The following is a 23202-nucleotide window of genomic DNA, read 5'->3' on the forward strand; positions in this document are numbered from 1 at the left end:
TACAATTAAAGGTATAATACAATTTAATTTTTGGTTAATTAAAAGGTGTTATAATAAGTTTACATTAATTATATAATCGTCATAAATATAAATGTTGAAACGATCAATTATTTATTAAACTTATTAAAAAACTTATTAAAAATTTATTATTAAAGGTATTTATTTAAGAAAATTTGTTTTTTTCATTGAAAACATTGAATAAACAAATTAAGCTTCTGCATTTTCATTTACATTCCTTTTATATTTACATTTTCTTAAAAAAGATATAATTTTTTATAGAAAAACGGAATATACTCTAGAAAATAAAAATTTTTACATTGCATTAGTTGAACAGTTTACAATAATATATAAATATTTAAGATAATTGCAAAAACATAATTTTGTTTCAATATTTTATAATATTATTTTTTCAATTTATTTGTATGACAGTGTATCTTGTGATGAACAATGCTTTTTAGAAATGAATTATTTCATACGCATAACTCTGAAGATACACAAGATCTATAATAATGTCATTTATCACATGAAATATTCATTCATGAAATGAAAAAGTTTATTTTTAAAAGTTTATGTATATATATAAACTTTTGATATAATAAATATTCATTTTATCATAATAAGTCGAAATATTAAAATTGTTTCTAAATTTTAAAATGATAAATTGCAATTCAATATTTTATATGGAAATTATTAATAGTAATAAAAAAACTTTGCGTAATATATATCTTTCTTAAGAAAATGTATTACGCAAATATGAAGCTTAAATTAATACTTTTTCAGGAAAATTAATTTAAATTATTTTAATTTTGGAAATGTTAGGACTTTTAGCAAGATGCATTTTTGTAATCTGTGCATGAAAACCCAATAGCACTGGATGCAATTTGTATCGTATATGGGAAAAACTTACTGTCCATTTTTGAATTGTTGCTAATATGATATCTTCCAATTACTTAAGTTTAATCAAACTGAATAATTAAAGATTATCATTACATTTTCCTGTATGTATATTTCCACTTTTTTTTAAATGTGTGTGTAATGCTATTATTAAAAAAAAATTTCCCGTAATTAAAATTTATTTTAATTTATTTGTATACGGAGCTTAATTATTAAGATGAAATAGAGATAAATTTATTTAAGGGAAATTTCCTTAGATGATAGTATAAAAGAATCAATTTTATTTAAATTCTTATTTGCTGATAAACATAAACGAATAATAGATCTATATCTATCATACAGAATTTAATAAAACTTCTCATGAGAAAGCAAGCTTTTGTTAAATTATTAAGATATAAATACAATTTAATTTTTCATCCCTTTGTTTCTCGCAAGAATTATCGATGTCCTCATTCAGGGGATTAACGTTTTATTTGATAACGTGATAAGAGGGTTAAATCGAAGGCACGAAATAGAGGTACAGGGTAAAAATGAACGATGCGTACGATCACGTGCGATCGGGCGTGGTAAACTTTGCACGGGGTTGCAACAAGGCTATTCCGGGACGATCACGCGACCGCCGTCGAAATTGCGTTCCCGTTTGGGAAAGGGCGGTATGTGTTTAGCAGAAATTATGGTAAATCACGCGGAGCGTGCACTCGACCAATCGACGAATCGGTCATACACCCTGAGGACGAGGGCCGGTGCAAGGTTGCGCGATTCCCTGAATTCCTGGGATGTGCACGCGCTGGCACGCATGCACCACGCTCGGATTTCAAGTTCAAGACAGACATCCGAAATCCATCCCGTTAAACACAGATATTTGCGATAGATACGCACGTATGATCGCGAATTCATATTTACGCTTCAGCAATAACGTTCACGATATCTCGTGATTGCATCAGTTGCACAAAGCACGAAAATATACAGAGATAGATGTAATATTAACGCGACGATATTAATTCCGCTTGAAAATAAGTTCTCTAAAATATTTGTTATATAGTAAAAATTTTAAAATATTTGTTATATAGTAAAAATTTTATTTTTACGCAAATACAAATCGTTTCTAAATTGAATACTTTTTAATTATTCTGTATGTCATATTCCATTACAATTATATATATTGAAAATATGTGCATTTACGTACATATTTTTGAAATAAAATTTATATTTGTATTGCATAGAATAGGTTTAAAATATACAATACATTATTATTATTATTATTTATTATTATTTAAAATAAAATATAAATAGAAATATAAATAAAATATAAATATAAATATAAATAGAATATATTATAAATTAAACTGTAAAAAATTATTATATCTGTTAAACAAATACATATTACGTATAATTGTAATATGAAAAAATTACTGAAATTTTCTGTGATTATTTATAGAGTTACAGAGAGAATATTTGAAATACACCAGTGAAAGCATGGTTCACACGCAAAGTATACTATTTCGATCGACTTCACGGTAATTTGCCGGTGGAAACGCTGGCCGAGACTTCACGGTTGAGTCGCTTTTATCGGGGTGATTCGCCCCCTCGCAACCAACCGGCCCCGACGACTCTTCCAACCCCATAACTACGGATGCAATCTGCCAGAAACAGGCTTCCACGAGGACTCCGTAGCCACTTATCGGCTACGGGGCGCGTCCGCGCAAACAAATCCATAAATAAAATACGGCGCAAGCTTCGACCAGCAGTAATGCATCGTTTTGCTCTCCGTTCAGATATTAAATTGCGACTGACCTAGTTGAGATTTTTCGAGAGCTTTCTTCGAGAGAGAGAGAGATGGAAAAATTATTAATAAAAATTGGACGTAAGCATCGGGTCAGATAAATCACCTGCTTGAAAGATTTGACTTTTCGAATTGGATATTTCGAAGTGATAGATTCGCGACAGAAATAAAGTGTCAGAGCAACGACCCGAGGAATTTCTATCGCAAAAATTATATCTATGATATATAAGGACGATAAATTCATCAATATATTTTTGAAATATCCTATATTTTTCAGGCAGACCGTTAAAAAATTCATGCGCGAATATTTGTCACGAATCTCGGGGAACGATCGTGAGACTAAAATTGGTTTCGAAATATCCGTGATTTAAAAGCGACGCTCGTAAGTTTGTCATTTTGCCCTCGATATTTAAGAGACTACTTTAAAATTATGCTGCGCTGTACAAATCGTTTTTTTATTCCGTCCATTATTACAGATTAATTGTGTGTGGATTAAATCACGAAAATAACGATATTTGAAATTAATAATCTCCAGAGCAAGATTAAATCAAATTAATTTTCTCTCTTGGATAAAACGTACTTTTTCTCTGACAACTTTCAATGATTTCAATTTAACCGAAAATCTATGACAATCTATTATTAAGCGTAGCGAAAATAAAATCGTCAAAAAAAGTTATTCTGTCAAAAATTTCCATCTCTCCGAAAGTTGTGTATATGATGTATGAGATGAATAGAATATATACACAAAACAATTTGATGCAATTTTTTAAATGCATATCCATACAAGACACATGAATCGAATCTGAAAACCCGTTACTATTTAACAATTCAATAAAATGAAATACGTAATAACAATACCCATGTTTTTCTTACCGTATTTATCGAAGCGTTTTTAGACGAGATAAATGCAATTTAAAAGCCGCGAACAGTGTCGTATGACTAACTAATAAACAAATAACGATCATATAAACAGAATAGCTTATTGTAACGAAATAAAACAAACGCAAGAATTACATGCCTGCAGGTTCAAAGCAAACCAGCAGACAAATCGAACGCTCGAATATAAATTTATATTATTCGAAGCAGTTGTTATTCGAGTTCTATAACTTTTTATTATCACTAATCTTTATGGAAACCAATGCACACATGTATATTTCGCGAAATAATCCTCTCACATTTATTTCACATGTCTAAAATTTTCCAACATTTCACCAATATTTGTATAATCCATGTGCACTTTAATTTCGATTTTATTCTACTGCAGAATTTAAATATATATCACATATTTCTTTTTTTTTTTTTTATAAAATACATAATTTATTAGACGTGTTTCGTAATCGGATTAATCAGACAGATCTGAAGAAAATTTTTAGTACTTTCAACGTGTCGTAAAAAATATTTTAAATACTGCGTTCTTGAGATAAAGTTGAAGTTCTTTAATCTTGAAAATTTGCTTCAGTTGTTACGGATAATCAAGTCTTCGCGAATTGCTATGCAATTCTCGTGCTTTGCGCATCGAGTGGAACGAAAGGTCTGCTTTCAGCTGGAATAATCGCGGTTTTTACCTCTCGGTTAGATGGAGAACCGGCGCTTTTCGCGAGAGCTCAACGTCAAACTTTGGCGGCTCGTCACGAAACTTTCGAAACATCGTGTAACGGGTCCTGTTCGGATAACCGGAGCTAACTTGCATCCCGATGTCCGCTGGGAAGGCACGGAATATTAAACGAATGCAGAAGAGAAGCGAACTCTTGTATCCCGGGCTTCTTTCCGACTATCCGGACTTCTTTCTCATCCGGCGCGTCTTCATCAAGGGCGCCTCAAAATGCAATGGCCGTACATTATTCGCCGAAACCTCCCCTAACTTTTTCCAAGCCAGTCCCGCAATGGGATAGGACAGAATCTTGCTATGCGCCGTCTGACACCGACAAAGTTTTTCCATCAGACATGTCGGGTCACGCATAAACTACAATGATACTATGTGAAAGAATACTATAGAAATACTATAAAAATTGGCATCAAATTTAAACTAGACGTCTTGCAAGAAGTGAAGACAATAAACACACATAAATTTACAAACGATTAATGGCAAAAATAAATTTATGATATTTAAAAAAGTACCTATTATTTATAACAATTGTATCGATCTTTTAGTATGCAAACAAGTGCATAGAATAATAAGATCATTTTCAATAGATGACATTGCGTGTGTATAACTTTAACAGTTAATAGATTTATTCTACTATCTGATTGTATGTGTACGGCATCATCTTCGCCCGTTTCAATTCGACGATCGATGGCGAAAATCAGTATATTTCCAGTTTGTGCATTTTGCTCAAGGCTATCGTCGCAGAAGAATACGCGACGATGCACCATAAAAGAGGAGATAAAGGCGTTACGAGCAAAAAAAGGGGCAAATGTAGAGAGGGAAAAGGGATAAACCGCGACGGGGATCGGCTTTCGAATTTTGCGGGCGAAGAGATCACCGTCTATATTCCCTGGCAGATCGCCAACAATAGCTGTTTCGCATTTGAATTATACATCTCACTCTCACGGCAACAAACATCCGTAACAAACATAAGTGAATTATGTCCACGCGTGCCACCGTTCGATACTTTATAGTTCTTGCCGCAGTCAAATCCGATTAGCTCGTCGTCGAGAGCGTTCGCGCGAGATTAGCCATGAAGGCTCTGGCGCCGCACAAGTTTTATGTCGTCGTCGTTCATCCTTGTCATGTGATTTTTTTATTCCTGTCTTTTTTCCACATAATTTTTTACATGTATATATAAGCGTCATTAATGATTTCCGGGTTCGATATGTTTGCATCCAGATATTCAAATCATGGGTTGTGTCTGATTGTTTGATATACTTGGATGTTGAAAAATTAAGCATAAGATGGAAAAATAAATAATATATTATATAATATTTTAAATCAATCAAAATAAAAGAATACAAATTCAAATCCTTAAATCAATAGTTATGATGAATGAATATCCGAATGATACTAAAATGCCTCTGGAAGCGAAAAGCATTGATGTCTATATAATCGATGAACGATAGCAGTTGCATTAGCAATGTTCCCCTTGGAAAGCTCGTACGTACGTGTAATATTTTACAAAGCGCAATAGGGAGCATTCTTTGAACTCGAATTTACAATTCATTTCATTCGCTTGAGCCGAGTAATAAATGAAATTGCGTGATAAATAAGGAAGGATTCGGAGTGATTTGGAAGCGAGGGTTGCTCCCGAGACTCTCTTTCTCATTCGATAATTCCCTTTGCATTTCATTACTATTTCGATTATTCTAATCGCCATTATGTATCGTCTTTCCTCTGCGTCATTCTTCGTTGTTATTTTTTCCTCAACTCTTTCAATAATCGCATTAAAAATGTAATGAGACATGTGCTCTATTGATTTGTTACAAATATAAATTCTTAATAATGTATTTTATATAATATTTTTAATAATGTGTTTTCACGTATAATTTATTATTAAGAATTAGATATATTATAATACACATTACAATTGTCAATTTTTAAAATTGTACTTGTACTTTAAAACGAAATGTTTAGAGCTGCAAAATTTTATTTTATAAAAAAAAATTATTTATTATGTTATTATATTGTATAAAAGTACGCTATAAGAGTTGCATGTGTTTTTGTAAAAACGCCTTCATCGTTGGTACAATTTTCTCTGTAGAAATATATTCATGCAGAAGAAGAGAATTCCATGAATTTCACATGATAAATTTAATTTAGGACAGAGTTATCGATGTAATTGTAAATTCTCAGGTGACACGATTATATATCAGACTGATAATAATACGAATAATTGTAATTAAATTGACAGAGATTCTGCTATTTATTCTAATTTCATGACAATGATTTCATTGCCATAAATTAATGATGTGTAACGCCTGAATAACATGCGACCCCTCGTAATATTTTACCGTGTTTGTGTCTGGAACTAATCCACTTAAATTACCACCCGTGAAAAGATCAAAATCCGCGCGCAAAATTTAAATATTGAGATATCTGCACTAGAAAAAGCAGATTTGATTTAGCATAAATATTTCACACAAAAAAAATCGTTTTACATGCAACTACATTCGTACAATATGTGCCTAAGAATAATTATATACTTGCAATTTAATTTATCGGAGTCCCTTTATTTTCACGATCGTTAATTATTCATAAACTATTTTTGGGCATTATCTTTAATTAAAACTTGATTCAAAAAGAAAAATCTTACTAATATTAAGAATAAAATTTCGAATCTGTTCCGTTAATATTATTAGTATTATAAAAAGGGCGCTTTTCATATCGATGTTAAATCTCGAGAAGGGCAACGAACAGGGGACAGTCTCGGGCCCATTTATAAATGCGTGTACACGCATACCTATTATGTGGGCCATATAGTCGACAGGGGGATTTGGCCGTTTCTCGCACGATGGGGTTGGACTAGCTGGCGTCAAGGTTTATCTCTCTACCCCATCGTCTCAGCCTATACCGTTATAGGGTTATAACGATGGTTGCTGGAATAAAGGGAGAGGGCTTGTGGCTTGTTTGTCGCGCAAGTACCCCCTCGTCTACGGCAACGGCATTGTGTCACGAAAAACAACTCGCGATAGTTCCGCAGCTTTCACGAGGGACCATTATCCCGATTTAGCGGGTGGCTTTATCTGCCAGGTGTAACCTTTGTGCGCATCTAGGTATTCTTCATAGAGAAAAGATGAAATTGCACGGCGATAGAAAAGAGATTGAAGCTTAACGATGTGAAATACCGCGCTCTTTCTTCCCTGTCAATGACAATTTTTGAAAAATCCCGAGGTCGAGTGTTATCGAAGAAAAGGACGAAAATAGGAAGCACTGTTAATATTGCATTTTGTAAAAATAAATCTTTAGAATATTATTATACAATTTATCTGCATTAATTTATCTAGGTGTCGAGACACATTCTTCGCAGACAATCATCTCGTCCACGAGAGATCACTTTATTTTATCATTAACCCTTCAAACATGGTCGCACGCTTTGTACGCGATTGCTTTACGCGAGTTGCAAAATATCATTAACGCGCCGTGTCCACAATCAGGAGACACCTATAATTATCGCCATCAACTCTTTGATGTCTTTTTTTGTTTTTCGTTCGAGGGAGGGAAAAATTGGCGTCGAGTCGCGCGCGCGGCGAGGGTGGGCGGTTTGTTTGTAATTGCAGTCTCTCCCTGGCCGCGACAGAGGGGTGGACCCGCGATGGATCCGGCATGTAAAAGGTAAGTATTAATCAGCGGTGCGCGCGGGATAGATCGACGTGGTGGAATTAATGCATCGACGGCATACGCGGGGGATTTTAGGACAGACACGGAGTGTACGCGCCGGATTACAGGCTGTGGATTAAGGGTGAACGGGTCGTTAAATAGCCCGTAGCCGGGGCTCCACGAATAAAAGATCCGTTGCCCGCCGTTACGACGTCGGACCTTATTATCTTCGCTCGTACGCGCGCTTGCGAGAGATTCGCAGGCGGACCACGATGGTTATTATTGGGGATCCGAGGTATTAAAGGCTCTCCTCCGGGTATCGATCTTCTTATATTCAGCATACCCTACGTCATACTTAAATACAATATTTCGGCTGACGAGTAATCCTCTTACGAAACTACCCGCTCGCAAGTCGATGTAGCGGTCGCTTGTTTTGTTCCTTATTGTAATCGATTATTTGTACGCCCGGATAATTACATACCGTCAGGGGAGAATCATGTACGAGGGCTTGCGCGATTTATATGTAATATTTCAGCGAGAGAGCATGTAATCCTCTTGCGCGAGTTGAGTGGCTGTCACTCGACTGTACTAACAATGTATTAATAAATATCTCCGATTTTGTGCCCGTATAATGGAATAAACTCGCACGCATATTTTGTATAGAAATAAAAATTCAAATATACTTTTAATCGTATATCCAAAGAACTGTTTGTTTAACTGTGAATTGTTGTTATTTTTATCAATTTTTTTATTAATTTAATTATCATTTTATCCATGTTTTCATGGAAATTTTATCAGTTCAGCTTTCCCCCTCTTCTCTTTCTATTACTTTTAATATAAAATATCATCTCTTTATCGAATTAAGATCATCCGTCCGATTCAACTCTCATTCGCGCGATAATCAGGGCGAAAATTAAGAATCTAATGAAAAGAGTGAACTCTTTTAAAAGCAATCCATCATCCGTGAATATGCGTGCGCGTAATGGCTACGTAATAACGACCGCGATATCATTTTATTTTCCGACACTAGTCGATACTGGACGACGGTTCTTCATTAGCAATTAATTCGACACGACCGATCGATTAACAAAACCAATTTAATCGGCACTCCGAGAGCGCGGATGACCAGTTCTATTAATTGGCGGAATAATCGGATCACAAGGGATTGTCGGATAACGGTCTGCTCGCAACGTATTACTTTCGATGATAAGCTCCATTATTATCTGTCAAATCGATATCTTATTATCGTCGAATATAACTATCCTTAATCTGAGATGTAATCACGATGGGGGGATATTTAAGTTGAAAATTATCATATTGCAAAGAGTTGAACAATATTTGTTTTATATTCTTCAATAAAGAATGTATCAGACGAGAATAATTTATGATCGCCCTATGAATTACTAAAATAAATAAAATATTAAATGAATATTAATCATGATTAAAAATCTTTGTAAATTGATAAGAAGTTTATATTTTCTCTTGCGAGTGAGATTATTATCGACAGCAAGAAATTAAATTTATTCACAAAAAAATGAATTAATCACAGAGATGAATTCGCCGCTGATATTAATCGTCAGACGAATAATCGATTATTCAGTTTGTCGAATCATTTATTGATAATGAGGATGGTAAAGGCTTCCTCATAGGGATCCGGTCTGAAAGGAAACGAATATATCGCAGTTATTAATTACGCGGACGTGGTTATAAATAATTCCCATTGGAGCGGTCGATCGTTTTGAATTGCAAGAATGGTTTTGGTATCATAATACATTATCATAGACAATATTGACCAGAGCCGTCTGGATTATAACCGCGCCGTTGCCAAGTTTAATTAAAGCAATGATCTAGCTCAAACTATCGTCCGACGAGCAATTCGCGCCAATTGCATCATGGAGCAAGCCATAATAAACGCGTTGCTCTATTTAATTGAGGCATGTACTAGTTTCGTACGATTATATTGACATCGCTATTGACACTTATTTTACACTGCGTGTCACTAAATTGAAGCACAAATCACATCATGTGCTCTTTAATGAACTACAAAGAAAGTCAATTTTCTTTATTAGAAATAAATCTGACGTGAAAGGTTTCTCGTTTCAGAATTTTCTCTATGTGTAATATTTTTTAAACCAAACCAACTTTCGATTTTCATTTCACTTTCGTATTTTCTCTCAAAATTCCTTTTTTTACAATATCACATGCACGTCACGTCCCTCAATATCTCGGAGAATGTAAATCCGATGGGCTCGTGATAGTTTGGCGTGACGAGAACCGAAGGGTAACGTCGGAACGGGATAGATTTACATGTCCGCGAAATAGTTCACGCAGAAATGACGAGGGGCTCTCGATGTAAGAACTTACCGTAGAACCAGCACTGCTTCTCGCCGAACCGGGGCCTCAGGAACGTATATTGCGGTTGAGACGGGAGATGGTCCAGAAGGGCCGCCAATCCGGCGACCAGGAGGGGCCCACCCCAGGCGTAACAGGCATAGACCCTGAGCCTAAGGGTCTCCTGACCTTTCTCCAAGCTAACCGGTCGCAAATCCCTGAAAACAAAGAAAGGCGAGGTTAGCGAAGAGCGAGTGTAGCGATCGTGAGGAAAATATATGGATGTTGGGATATATGGTGAAATAAAATCGAGGCGACCACGCTTATCTGTTCCTCTTTTCCATTTTCTTACCTTGCTATATCTGATTAAGATCGCTCTGTGTAAGAGTGTGTTTCTTTATCCAGAATATAATAGCACTAATAATAAGCTAAGATTGTTATTGTATAGAAAATAATAGATAATAAATGTACGTAGAGCTTATTATTATCATCGATCAATCGTCATAATTATTAAAATAAAAAATTAATTATACGAGAATTCGGCATTTTCACTCGTAACGGGCTAAATCGTAAAGCTTTGTCATTGTCTGGCTAGTTGAACGTCGCTATAACGACACTCTGGTAGAGAGATGAACGTTGGGGCTTAGCACGTGAGGGGTTGTTACCCGTAAATCGCACCCTATCGGTATGGTGACTGTGAACGACGATACGGCAAATGTCGACTATCGTAAGCAGCGTGTTGTAAAAAGTGAATTTAAAAGAAAAAAAGCGAAGTTTAAAATATGAGTCAAAGTCATTTCTATCGGATTTTATAAATAAAAAATACTAATTCAAATAGGTATATTTTTATTAAATTTTTTATCGCGATAGAACCGAAATCATATAATATTTGACGATGGGTTAACGAGTATGAAACAAAGTCAAAGATGCACTAATAATATTAAGGATCGTTGAAAAAAGTGTAGTCGACCAAACCAGCCAGAATTTTTGTTTAAAATTTCTGGCTAGTTTGGTCGACTACACTTTTTTCAACGATCCTTGGATTATTTGACTAGCGACATTAAGTTATTTTATAATTAATAATATTAAGTTGACTCCTGTCGCAATTTTCTCTCTTTTAAAATTTCAATTAATAACATTTATTTAAAAAATATGTATTGAGAAATAAATAAATATAATATTCTTGTCATATTTTAAAAATATATTTGAAAAGTTTGGGTAATGATTGTGCGACATATTTTTAATTCTTTTTATGGAAATAACGCAGTGTTTTTTTACAATGAAAAAATTTTATAATGTACTCTCTCTCTTATTAGCGCAATTCTTTTAACGTAGGTAATTTTATATAATCCGCGATATTCGCATAGAGAAAAAAATACAGAAATTACATCAGTGAAAGCTTTGTAACTAGATGACACGAGTTAGCGCAGACAGACATTCTCATTTAAATATTCTCTTTGTACATCCGGTATGTGAATCAACCCATTATATAAATTTTTACCGAGTTTAATCCGGATACATATACGTGTACATGTCGCTGTATACATGTATACAGTGCATTGAAACCGTTGGAAAGTAAAAGTTGGAGCAATTTTTAGAAGTTTGGTCGCGTTTTCGCATGTCAGATAATTTTGTAGGTAATAAAATACTTGTGTACAACAATTAACGCGATACATATTATTATGTCCCATATTTATTTACGTTTGCTGAATATGTAATTGTTAGCATACAACATTATAAATAATAGGGTTTGCAATTACATGGAAAGAGATATCACGATAATCTCACATATCGTTATGAATATCAATGGCAATCTGAATATACAATTTATATAATTACGGAGTATTATTATGCGAAATGTATGTGTTTCTCTATAAAATACACTTATGTTAGATTGGAAATTTACATATTACATCTCTCGTATTACTTCACTTTTCATTTATAAATTCTTTCGTTGATTAATTGATAAAGATTGATTTTTTTCAAGCAAAGAAACTACTATTGCATCAATAGCCTCAGAGTATAAAAGATATAGTTTCAAAGTATAAGAGATTATTTTAACAGAAATCTAATTTAAGATACAATTATGAAAAGATGTTTAAAATGTTGAAAGGTAAACAGAGGAAGAGAGATATCCATTCAAGTTTTCGCTGCAAAATTTCAAGAAAAAATTCACTTCGACAAACCGTAGAATGAAGGAAGTTGCAGTCTTCATTTGATTAAATTAAGGATATTTTGTAGCTACAATCCCAGCAAAAAGTAGCTGAAAATCAATATTGACGAATATCCATTTTTGATGTATTTTGAGTATGAGAAATTGTGTGAGTAATTTTTAATATTGCGTTTTTACTGAAATATTCCGAATTTTGTTAATCGAAATGATTAACTTTTGGCAGAGAATTTCGTCTTGTGACAGATATACATGGTTAACTTCATTATAATGAATTATATTTAATATCTTTTTAACCAGTTAGTACTTGTATAATATTATATGACCAAATATTTCCTCTGTATCTAAACTTTTGCAAATTTTAAACAAATTCTGAATATTATTCCCATGTGTTTTTTGTCATTTGAATCGACGTGGTTATACGTTTCCCATAAGAACACATGTTAATTCGGTGCAAATGAAAATCCTTATAACTTGTGAACGCTTTAGTGAATCGATTTAAAAATTGTACTGAAGATTCTAAACATATGTAAGGACATTCTGTACAATTTTCATTAAATTCTCAATATTTTGAAAATAGGTACAAAACATCCTTAAACAGAAGGTGTGTACTTTTTTTCGCAGTGCGTCAGAAATTCGCGTCGGTGTTCTATTCTAGGACGCGACGTTCCGATACAATGAAGATGTCCAACGTGCAGGAAATTTACGCGAATGCATTCCACCGAGAAGGATAGGAATGGCGGGCAGACGGATATCTCGAGATACTAATTTCGTAGTGCCTATACCTCATTTCCGGCGTCGCTAATTAGGCGTCGCCACTGCTGGCATGCGCCGTCTCGTTCCCTTCCCCTCGTCCTTCTGCTCTCCGGTCGCTGCTCTCCGCAAAAGAGAGCCCCGGGGGAGGAAGGGAGACGGTAAATGCGCGCGTGGGAGACCGCGACGTCTCTCGCTCGTCGTCACGACGGCGCCACGATAATTTCTCAACCGGACCATCGCTTCCTGGTGAAGCCGGAGGCATTCCAAGCCGGCGCGGGATCGAGGGAAAACGACATTAAATATCGTCGTGGTCGAGGAAATTAGCGAACTGCTGGAGTCGTTCGCACGCGTGGATGCGTTTATCGCTGGGCGACCGTGCGTTTATGCGTGAGCGAGTAGTTAGCGGTCGACCGGGAACTTAGGGTCTCCGAGGAGGCAATTACGCGAACGGCAAGCGGACTCGCGTGTGTTCCGCGAGTGAACGAGGGGAGATTTTGCCCGGGCAACTTTCTCTCGTGCTCCCGATACACAGATATCTCGCCGAGCGCGGAGGAGAGACGAGACGCGAGTTATTTTTGCGACATAATGAATCCTCTTCAAGTGAAGCCCCATTTAAACGGAAAACGGTGTACTGTCACAGAATATGCGCATCCGGTAATTGTATCTCGTGCTTGGCCGACGAAAGAGTCTCGGGGCCGCACGCATGGAGGTTCGTAAAGCTGAGATAACGAAGTCGGTTATTAAATAGACGTCAGGTAGCCATTGTTAATCTTTTGATCCTTCGTAATAGCTATCGCAGAGTCTATGCGAGGGTCTTACGATCCTCTTTTTTTTCTTTCAGTTATTACTTCCTTTCACGCAAAAGCAGACGACAGTCGAGATATAATAATGCTGCGATGCAGATTATTAGCGGAAATATCCTATTACGCGGTTACATGTCCAAGATTTGAAATTGCTAATAAATGAATGTAATACTCAAAACAAATATATAATAAATATATAATAAATATATAATAAATATATAATAAATATATAAAAAATAAAATATATAATAAAATAAAATATATAAAATAAATTTCAAGTCGCAGAATTAATATCGTAGCCACGTAAAAATTTGGAATGACATTATAAATCTCAATGATATATTCAAATTTCACTTCCCTTCTTTTTTACGCATAACATAAACAGTTTTATATAACTCGAAAGATGCTTTGAAAGATGTCTTTTATTCTCTTCTCGAGCAGTCCACTTTTAGGTAGACAAATCATCGCGAGGACAAAGCGTGAAGGATTGGAACATTTGTTAATACGTAAATGTAAGGCAGATCGCCGACAAGTAGATTAATTCGTCAGAATCTTCGCGCTGTACGATTTCTTGTGTTCGAGCTCATATTTTATTTCCCTCTGCTCTATCTTCCGGACGTTTAAGCACAGTAATGCTGGCGTACTGTGTCTCTCGTAGAAGCTAAGAGCTCCATATTTATCTCCCCGATATGGTAATTATACGGACGGCAATTAGCGGCGGTGTCGGCCGTTAGAGATACCCGCCAAACTCGCTGGTGTCTCGTGGAGAACGTATAATACCGGGGGGGAGAGAGAGAGAGAGAGAGAGAGAGGAAGGGGGTTCGTTACGTGGAAGATGGACACAAAGATATTATTTATTACGTTGACATTTTGCATTAAAGCGGAAAGTAATTTCGCAATAAAGTGATATAAGCGCGAAGATACCTGTTAAAGCGTGAGTTAGCTTGATTAATGAACGACACTCTCATTGCGCAATATTTTCATTTAAATCTTAAAAAAAAATTACGTAAGGTATGTTTTATTTCTTCCAGTGCTCTTATATTTTGCAAGAACGTCTCTACATTCGCGTGCAAATCCCCTTGCAAAAGAATAGAATATACTGAGAACTTCTTTAAAAGACGTCATCAGAAATGATTATCGACAACACTCGAGAAAGTCTCTCGAGAATCTCCCTCTCTCGTAAATTCCTTCGAAAAACGATAGCGGAGCGAACTTTGTCATTCGAGACGTATGGAAAGTAAGTTACACTTTATTGAAAAGTTTCCAGAGTCCTTAAGCACGCGGAAACTTCCCGTCGAGACGCAAAAATGTTCGACTCAACGGATTCTTCACCCTTCATTCATCATCGATAGAGAAAGAGAGACTGTCTGTCTTTTCTTTCCTCATTATCCTTTAGGTATCTTTTTTTAATTTGAACATCAATCGGTATATTTTCTTTTATGTATTTGCCTAACTATTTATTAAAGTCCCCGCGATGTCGTCCCCCAGCATGTTTTATTCTAGTATAAATCAAGAAATTTTACAAAAATTTTTAATAGACTATAAATTACGAGGACATGTTTTATGGGGTTATTCAATGAATAATTTATGCAAATCTATGCGAATTCTTAATAAAATATCTAACCTCCTGATCTATCTGATTGCGAGTCGTATAATGATTCAATATTCTGCTATGCAAATTTTATATATTTACGCATATTTTAGTGCTACAAATAATTGAAAAACATCCCTCTTCTTTTTTCACAAATTTTATAGTCATTAAATGCTATCATATATCATCAATTTCTTCATTAAATTATTAAACGAGTGATTATTTGCATGATTAAGATTTTAATCGCGCGTCGAAAATATCGTGCGAACATTTATGATTCATCTAATTCGTGCGAGCAATTAAGAACACCCTTGTCGATTAAACGTCGTGCCAAACGAGAAATACTGCGCATGAAATATGATAAGACAGTAAGCATTATTTCGATTGTGACATACAATGGAACGAAGATCTGAGAAATCGACCTTAATTAGTAATAATCAACGAACGTGACAATTTACGTTCTTCGTGCGTTCATCGCGTTCCGACTTTCGGATCAAAATCTCGCGAAAATGAAGTCTCGTATCAGAGATGCTGCAAACGCTTGTTGCTCTCGCTGTATATCGCGGCTCGATTTCCGATTAATCGATATTGCACTTCCGGAATTAGACGTCGATTAGAGGGATGAGAAGGAAGATAATGATAGAGGGGTTCACCATTGTTGTTGTGAAATATCCAGCCTCCTCTTCCTCCCCTTCCTTCTCCTGCCTCTCTATCACTACTCATCCATCGCTATCGCTCTTGAATGCCGTTCTGTTATCACGGCTAGATCGCGATAATAATTCGAGAGGCAGGAAGAGGCACTGAGAATTTTCGCGTCGAAGGAAAGGGATATGGAACGCTCTAGCGTGGAATTCCTTATATTCTTAAATTATATAACGTTCGCGGTGGATAAATTCCATGTGGAAACGTGCTTCATATAAGTGCGGGATAGATGGACCGTGAAATATATCGAATAACTTTCCCAGAGAAGAGAGATAATATATTTCCCGTGAGAATAATCAAGAAAAAATTATACAAGACATGAAAATTTATTACATAACTTCATTACATGCATTTTAATATTTTACGCTGTCTCTCATTTAATTGGCGTTCATAAATAACGATTATGACAATTTATCGCATTTATCGTTATTTTTAATCATACTATTAATATTAATTGTATCAATGATGGAAGAATTGTCCATAATTATTAAGAAATCATACGTATTTCATTTACACGTGACAGAAAAGAAATTTTGAATTTGCGTTCACGCTACAAGTTTGGAGCAGGGTGATCCAAGTTGCAGCGTTCGCCTCTATCACAGCATCACGGAATGATGGTGATTATCGGAGGGTTTCACGTGTTCGTTACTACTTATCGCGTGCGGCACGAACAGCGAACTTTCTTGCTCGGGAATAAGTGGCCTCAGGCGCCTTTTTCGCTCTCCTTCTCTCTCATTACGCCTCGAATCAATCGATGGGTTCTCAACGACAATCGAGGATACAAGAAGAAGGCGTGTCGAGGCTTATTTCGTGATCATGGTAGCGGCTTCAACTTCCGTGAGGAACACACGAAGAATCGCGATCGCCTGCAACTCTACGGGATAAGCGAAGATATCGGAAACAATCCGAAGTGTACAAACGTATAATTGAGATTTCCAATCGCCTGTTGCTCGAATTATCCTTTATTTTCCGTCTTTATATCCTGGGCAACATAAGTATGCTTCTGTCACGAGCGAGTTTTAATTGTCAATTATTTTCGTAAGAGAACAATCGCTTGAACTCTCGCATCAAATTATTCAAATAAATATTTGTAGTAAATTCTTTGATTTTCTAAGGAAGAAAAGTCGTAAAAAACTAAAAATATTTAAGAAAACACATTTAATCGTTTCATAAATTATTAATATATAAGCATAATTATTATATATAAGCATATATGTAATAAATATTTCAATATCGATACGTGATTCATCGATATATCTGACAATATATTCTATTTAGTAAAAAGAGAGATAGAATTCATTTAATATATTATGATTGTTCTGACTTAACTAGTGTTTCAGAACATGTCTGATAGTTGCCCCTTTCATTTAAAAGGATTGGTTTCGATTTTTTTAGATACGATCTAATGATCTCGGAGGAATACCTGCAGTGCACATACCAAGTGGTATGCGTCCTTGGCATAACTGGTTCGAGGAATGCCATTGCATAATCAGAGACTACATAGGGCGAGGATGTAGGAAGTCTGGTCTCTTCGATATGCTTTCTAACTTCAATGTATCACGAGCGAAGATGACAACGATAGCGATGATACACGACTTTGGTAGAGGTATAGCCGTGTGGATAATATGTGGGATATCTTAAAAATAAAAGTTTGTGAAATTTGTGTATCCTCTCGATCAAATGGTAAACTAAAATCATATATTTTTCACCGTTGACGCAAAAATGATGTAGGTTTAAAAATTCCGGGAATGCTTTACAATAATAGATATATTTTAAACGTCGATTTAAATAAAGATTACATAAAAAACAATCTCTTTTTCATCGTTTGAAATATGTATGTGTGTAACGTAAAAATAATTTTACTAGGTAGTTTATAATTTACAGACAGAAAAATAAACATATATTTAACTATAGATCTTATAAATCGCTCTAAAGTCTAAAAAATTGATATTTGGATTCAAACGTAAAAATAAGATGGAAATTATGAGTTCTTTCTCCATTATAGAGTGTATTAATAAAAAAAGTCATTTTATATAAAGAATGAGATAGCCGGCTTTTGAAGTGACAAGGGTTTTAAATGACATGGTGCTTAGGTTGCCGGCAGCCATTACAAAACACATGCTATTTTCTCGACTTTGCATAGATAATGATCGGAAAAAGGGAATGCTTGATATGCCGCGATATTATGAAAGGGGCAAAAGGCAATTCCGCAGTCGATATGCGGATTTTATATCGCGAACAAATCGAGGAAGAAAGCCGCAGGAGGTGCCACGATGTCTACAAGGCAACTTGAGAAGTCGTTCCGATGATAGTCACGGGAAGTTGTCAGGTGTTTGTTGACGTGGGGTAACCGAGGAAAACGACGGCAAAGACGGTGGCGAAGAAGAGTGGGAGAGCCGTTAGGAGGGCATACAGCCAGAGATGGTAAAGTCGCTAATGGAGGAAAAACAGGAGGGACCAGAAGGAAAACAAACACCGAGAGTTACCGGAGCGACAAGCTCTTCTCCTTCGACCAGCGTTTGTCCCGCTACGAAAGCGTTGACGTCCGAAAAACAGGGGGATCGAAGCATCTTTTGTACTGTCACGTGCGATATACGCCGAAGTCTCGAATAAGATGGATTGTCAATATTGTAATGCTCTTCGAAAATATTATTACAGTATGTCAGGAAGAATTCTAATCCAAGTTTCGCTTTTTTGCTATATATATAATGACGTAAATCAATAAAGATAAAAGTTAATCAGTTTTAGTCATAAAATTTAAGATTCTTTCCTTCGTAAAAATGTGTTAAAATAAAATCGTTTTCGAATGTCTTTAGCAATGTAATAAATAGCAGCATTTAATGAAATAAAACTGATTCGAGAACAATTATGTGAAAATGTAGCTGTTGTAATTAAAGATTAACATTGTGATAATTTAATTTCACAGCAAATTTTAATTTTCGAATTGCTCTAAAATGAATCGAATTAACTTAATGTAGCCATCATTTTCGGTTATATTATTAATTTTCATTTCGAAACAATTTTCTTTTAACAAGTATAATAGATCTTATTTTGATCAAATAATTATTGTCGATTTGCTATCGATTTATTTAAGATATCTTATTTAGAATGGACTTCTAGAGAGAGTCTACGTCTAGAAATACTCTCTTGTTTATTTAGCAAGTGAGTATAGAGAAGCTTCTGCAAACTCTGGATCCGGGAGAAAGGAAATGAAAGACATAGCTCATCGAGATCTCGATTCATCGAGTACAGCTGGTTTTCGGAGGAGGGAACTCGACACGTCATTCCGCGTTATCCGGGACGAGAGTGAGAATTTATGCGGTGTCATTCTCTCGTCTCTCGGGGTTGCACGCCGGAACATCCATCTTCGAGAACAACGGCTTCCTATCCTTTTATCAGAGATGTAAAATCGTTCGGGCAACTGGCATAGATCTATACGTGTAATGTCGAAGCGCGGAATCGCGAATTTATGACCGCGCTTTTACGATCTGAGATATTCACAGTCGTCGAACGCATCAGTCGCTTCGATATCTATCTTTTTCACGGTAGATAATGTTCGGTGCAATTTGTGAAATTTACTAATATTAATGCGAAATATAAAAAAGTTTCAAAATAAGCGATATTTTTTAATTTATTATATTAGTTATAAGTTAATTTTTTGCTGTCTAATTTTAATTTAGTTTTGTTAACTTCACCTTGAAAAAGTTACATTTTAGATAATAATTTTAAATGCAACTAGCATGTTTTAAAGGTGCAAAATATTAAATTTAATTTCCTTCAAAAAATAATTACATAATGTGTATTTTTAGAGAGAGTTTCCGAAAGTCTATATAGTTTGCTATATTATGTAAAAAGTGCAGACACGAAACAGACCTTAAGTTCTATCGTAATATCCCTCGTTATCCCTGCATGTGTCTGCTAACGACACGCAACAGATAGTTTTTGTTTAACCCTGAACTTGGCCATGTGTTCTGTGTATTATGTCTGTTTTTTCTTCCTGTAATTTTCCCTTTATATTTATATTTTATATTTTTTACGTAATCTTATAAAATATTTCAAGTGTTTCGCATTCTTCCAAAAATATCCGTGAATCAGTGATTCTATTTTTTCTCTCAATTTTTCTCTAATCTTATCCAGCCTGTTGTCCGATAGAAATAAAGCGGAAGGACGGAAGCAAGCATGAGAAAGGGAGAGAGAAGGAAGGAAGGAAGGAAGGAAGGAAGGAAGGAAACGGATGTACTCTGGGGCACGACTGATTGTTCGGTAGTTCTACGAGTGGTTATCTGCAAATGAAGGGCCGCAAATGCGGAACAGTAGAGAATACGAGAGGAGTTGCGGGCGCGTCGTCGAAGTTTATGGCGGATGGCAAGGGAGAGTCGAGTCGAGGGTGAGAAGGAGGGAGAAAGAAAGGGAGAATCGCCTTTGCGCGACCGAAACGGATGTCGAGAGGAATAGTAGGACGGAAACGACGCGAGGGCGATAGTTTGTTCGCGTATAATTTGATCGGCCGCGAAATTATTGTCTTTAAAACAGCTTTCTTTCCGCGGAATTGCCTGTCTAGCGTCTGTTTCCTCTCGAAGGCAATGCGAATTTGCAGATAAGAATCCAATAGTATGGGAAGATGGCTTATTTTCTCGCGAGTTTATCCCATTTTAGCTCGCTTCCTCTTACGCTGCGAGAATATAATGTCCAGAGTTTCCAACTGTGTGATAGTTTCGTCTGGATTCTCCGCTTCCGACCAGAAGGATAATTATTTCAGTCTTGTTTAGATTCTGTTACGGAACGCGGTATGGATTTCATTGATGGGAACCACTTTCCAAGCGGTTTGACTATCGATTTCCGGTATATGGAAGTTCCTTTATTAAGTTTACTTTTACGATATGAAGCACCGAGAGCGATATTAGATGCAAAACTTAAAGAAATATTTAAAAAGTGTGTAGAAAAAAAATAAAGCGAAAATTCTACAAATTTCTACTAAATTAATTTGTCTTAAATTCACTATTGCAATTAAGCACATATATATATATATATATATATATATATATATATATATATATACAGGGTGTTTCAGACCACCCGTACCACCCATTTAAAAACTAGAGAAGTGATTATTTCAAAAAAGTAAAAACATTTTCTTTATAAATCGGGTGCGCTCTATCGAATGGTGATTTTTTCAACTTCTGGTTCTGGCCGAAAACAGGCGATTCAGATCGGAAGTACACATACAGTTGTTTTTAAGAAAAAATATGAAATTGTTAATTGCAAATTACATATTTTTTCTTAGAAACAACTATGTGTTTTCTTTACACCAAATCGATTCCTCTCATTATTTTGTACATAAAAGTATTAAGGTAAGATAATCGAAAAATGAATATTTTACAAGATATTTTATGGTTTATGTAAAATTAAGAAATGATTTCAAGCCTCATATTATAACTCGAAAAGTACTTCATGGAAAAATAATTTATTATAGTGTTTTGGAAAGCCTTCGAAAATATCACCATTCGATAGAGCGCACCCGATTTATAAAGAAAATGTTTTTACTTTTTTGAAATAATCACTTCTCTAATTTTTAAATGAGTGGTACGGGTGCTCCGAAACATCCTGTATATATATAAGTTTCGAAATTAACATGACAAGTTTACCTTTAACTTTAACGTGATAAATTCTATATTATTTTCTCGGTTCTTCATACAATATTTCATGTATTAAAGATTGTAAATCTTTGGTAGTTTCAAAAATATTCCTTCGTTTGAAATGGAAGAGAAATAAAGAGAATAAAGACTGTTTTGACCAGAGAAAGTTTTTGGAAGCGCGCAGCGAAATCGGAGAATCACGTAGATACCAGTGAACAATGGCCCAATAAATCTGACGTTATTCCTGCGAAGACACTCGTGCAAATCCTAATAAATTTCTACAATACCGCGCAACGCGGATGAGAACAGCTTTTTATCTACCGTTTCAGAAAAAAACGCGTGACACTAGAATACTTGTCACGACGGAACTTGTGACATACTTGTGATTGATTAGCGTTAGTTCAGGCGTCATAGATTTATCGTCGACACGATCAGTCTGAACGGTGACAATCTTGTCAGCGACGATTGTTAAGGAAAATCGGCTTCCGGCCAATCAACGACGCGCACACATACATCGGTTTTGCGGGTTAGCATGGCAGTCTAATGGCCATTTACACTATCCGCCAATGTAAATGGGGGATGGAAGGGTGAGTATCCGAGTTGAATGGTCCCCCCTATCAAAGGGCCCCCCCCTTCGACATCTAGTCGATTGAGCCACGTCGCTCCTGTGGTCAACGTCTCATGCAGGACCGTTTCTCCTAAATTAGATTGATAACTGGTAAAAGCGAGATTGATAGATTTGATGAAGCGGTTTGATGAAGCATTTACTGTATCTTACATATATATATTCGTCTACGGCATCTTTGATTGCCGCGAATTACACGAATTTCTCTTTAGCAAAGATATAAAAGATATTCTATTGCTTACGACAAGATTAATTTATTCGAGTTATTTCAGCAGTATCCCTTTCTGCGATTTTAAATAATTAATTTTTCAATAAACTACTTCTCGCTTTCATCTCGCAATAATTAAACAGTACGAAAGTCTAAAAATATGAATTTCTCTTTGTAATTATTAGTAGTGCGTCTCTATAGAAAGTTGCAGCTTTCGTTTTAGATCTTGAAATCTCCTGTTCACTTAATGTAAAGACACTTAGTGTGAAGATACTTAAGGTAAGGGTGCTGCCTTTATCGGAGTCGCATATTAACGAGCACTTGCACCATTTCGACTTCCGCTCCGCTGAGCTTCCGTGCTCCATCGCCGATGGTAGTGCACGTGGGCGGCTAAGGAAGATCGGGAAGAGTTACGAGCGTAAACGAGAAGGGTGTCGGGGTACCGGGGTTTA

The 23202-nt window shown here is 35.6% G+C and overlaps 1 protein-coding gene across 1 annotated transcript in view; it reads right to left on the minus strand.

The window, feature by feature from the left end:
- The window catches only part of LOC105254124 (probable G-protein coupled receptor Mth-like 1), a 167601-nt gene that overhangs the window by 52616 nt on the left and 91783 nt on the right, over positions 1 to 23202 (minus strand). The window contains exon 5 of the mRNA XM_025414441.1: positions 10293 to 10477. Coding sequence (XP_025270226.1) covers positions 10293 to 10477 — 185 coding nt within the window. The remainder of the gene's footprint in view (positions 1 to 10292; positions 10478 to 23202) is intronic.

Source organism: Camponotus floridanus, unplaced genomic scaffold (assembly GCF_003227725.1).
Source record: "Camponotus floridanus strain SB8 unplaced genomic scaffold, Cflo_v7.5 scaffold80, whole genome shotgun sequence".
NCBI lineage: Eukaryota > Metazoa > Arthropoda > Insecta > Hymenoptera > Formicidae > Camponotus > Camponotus floridanus.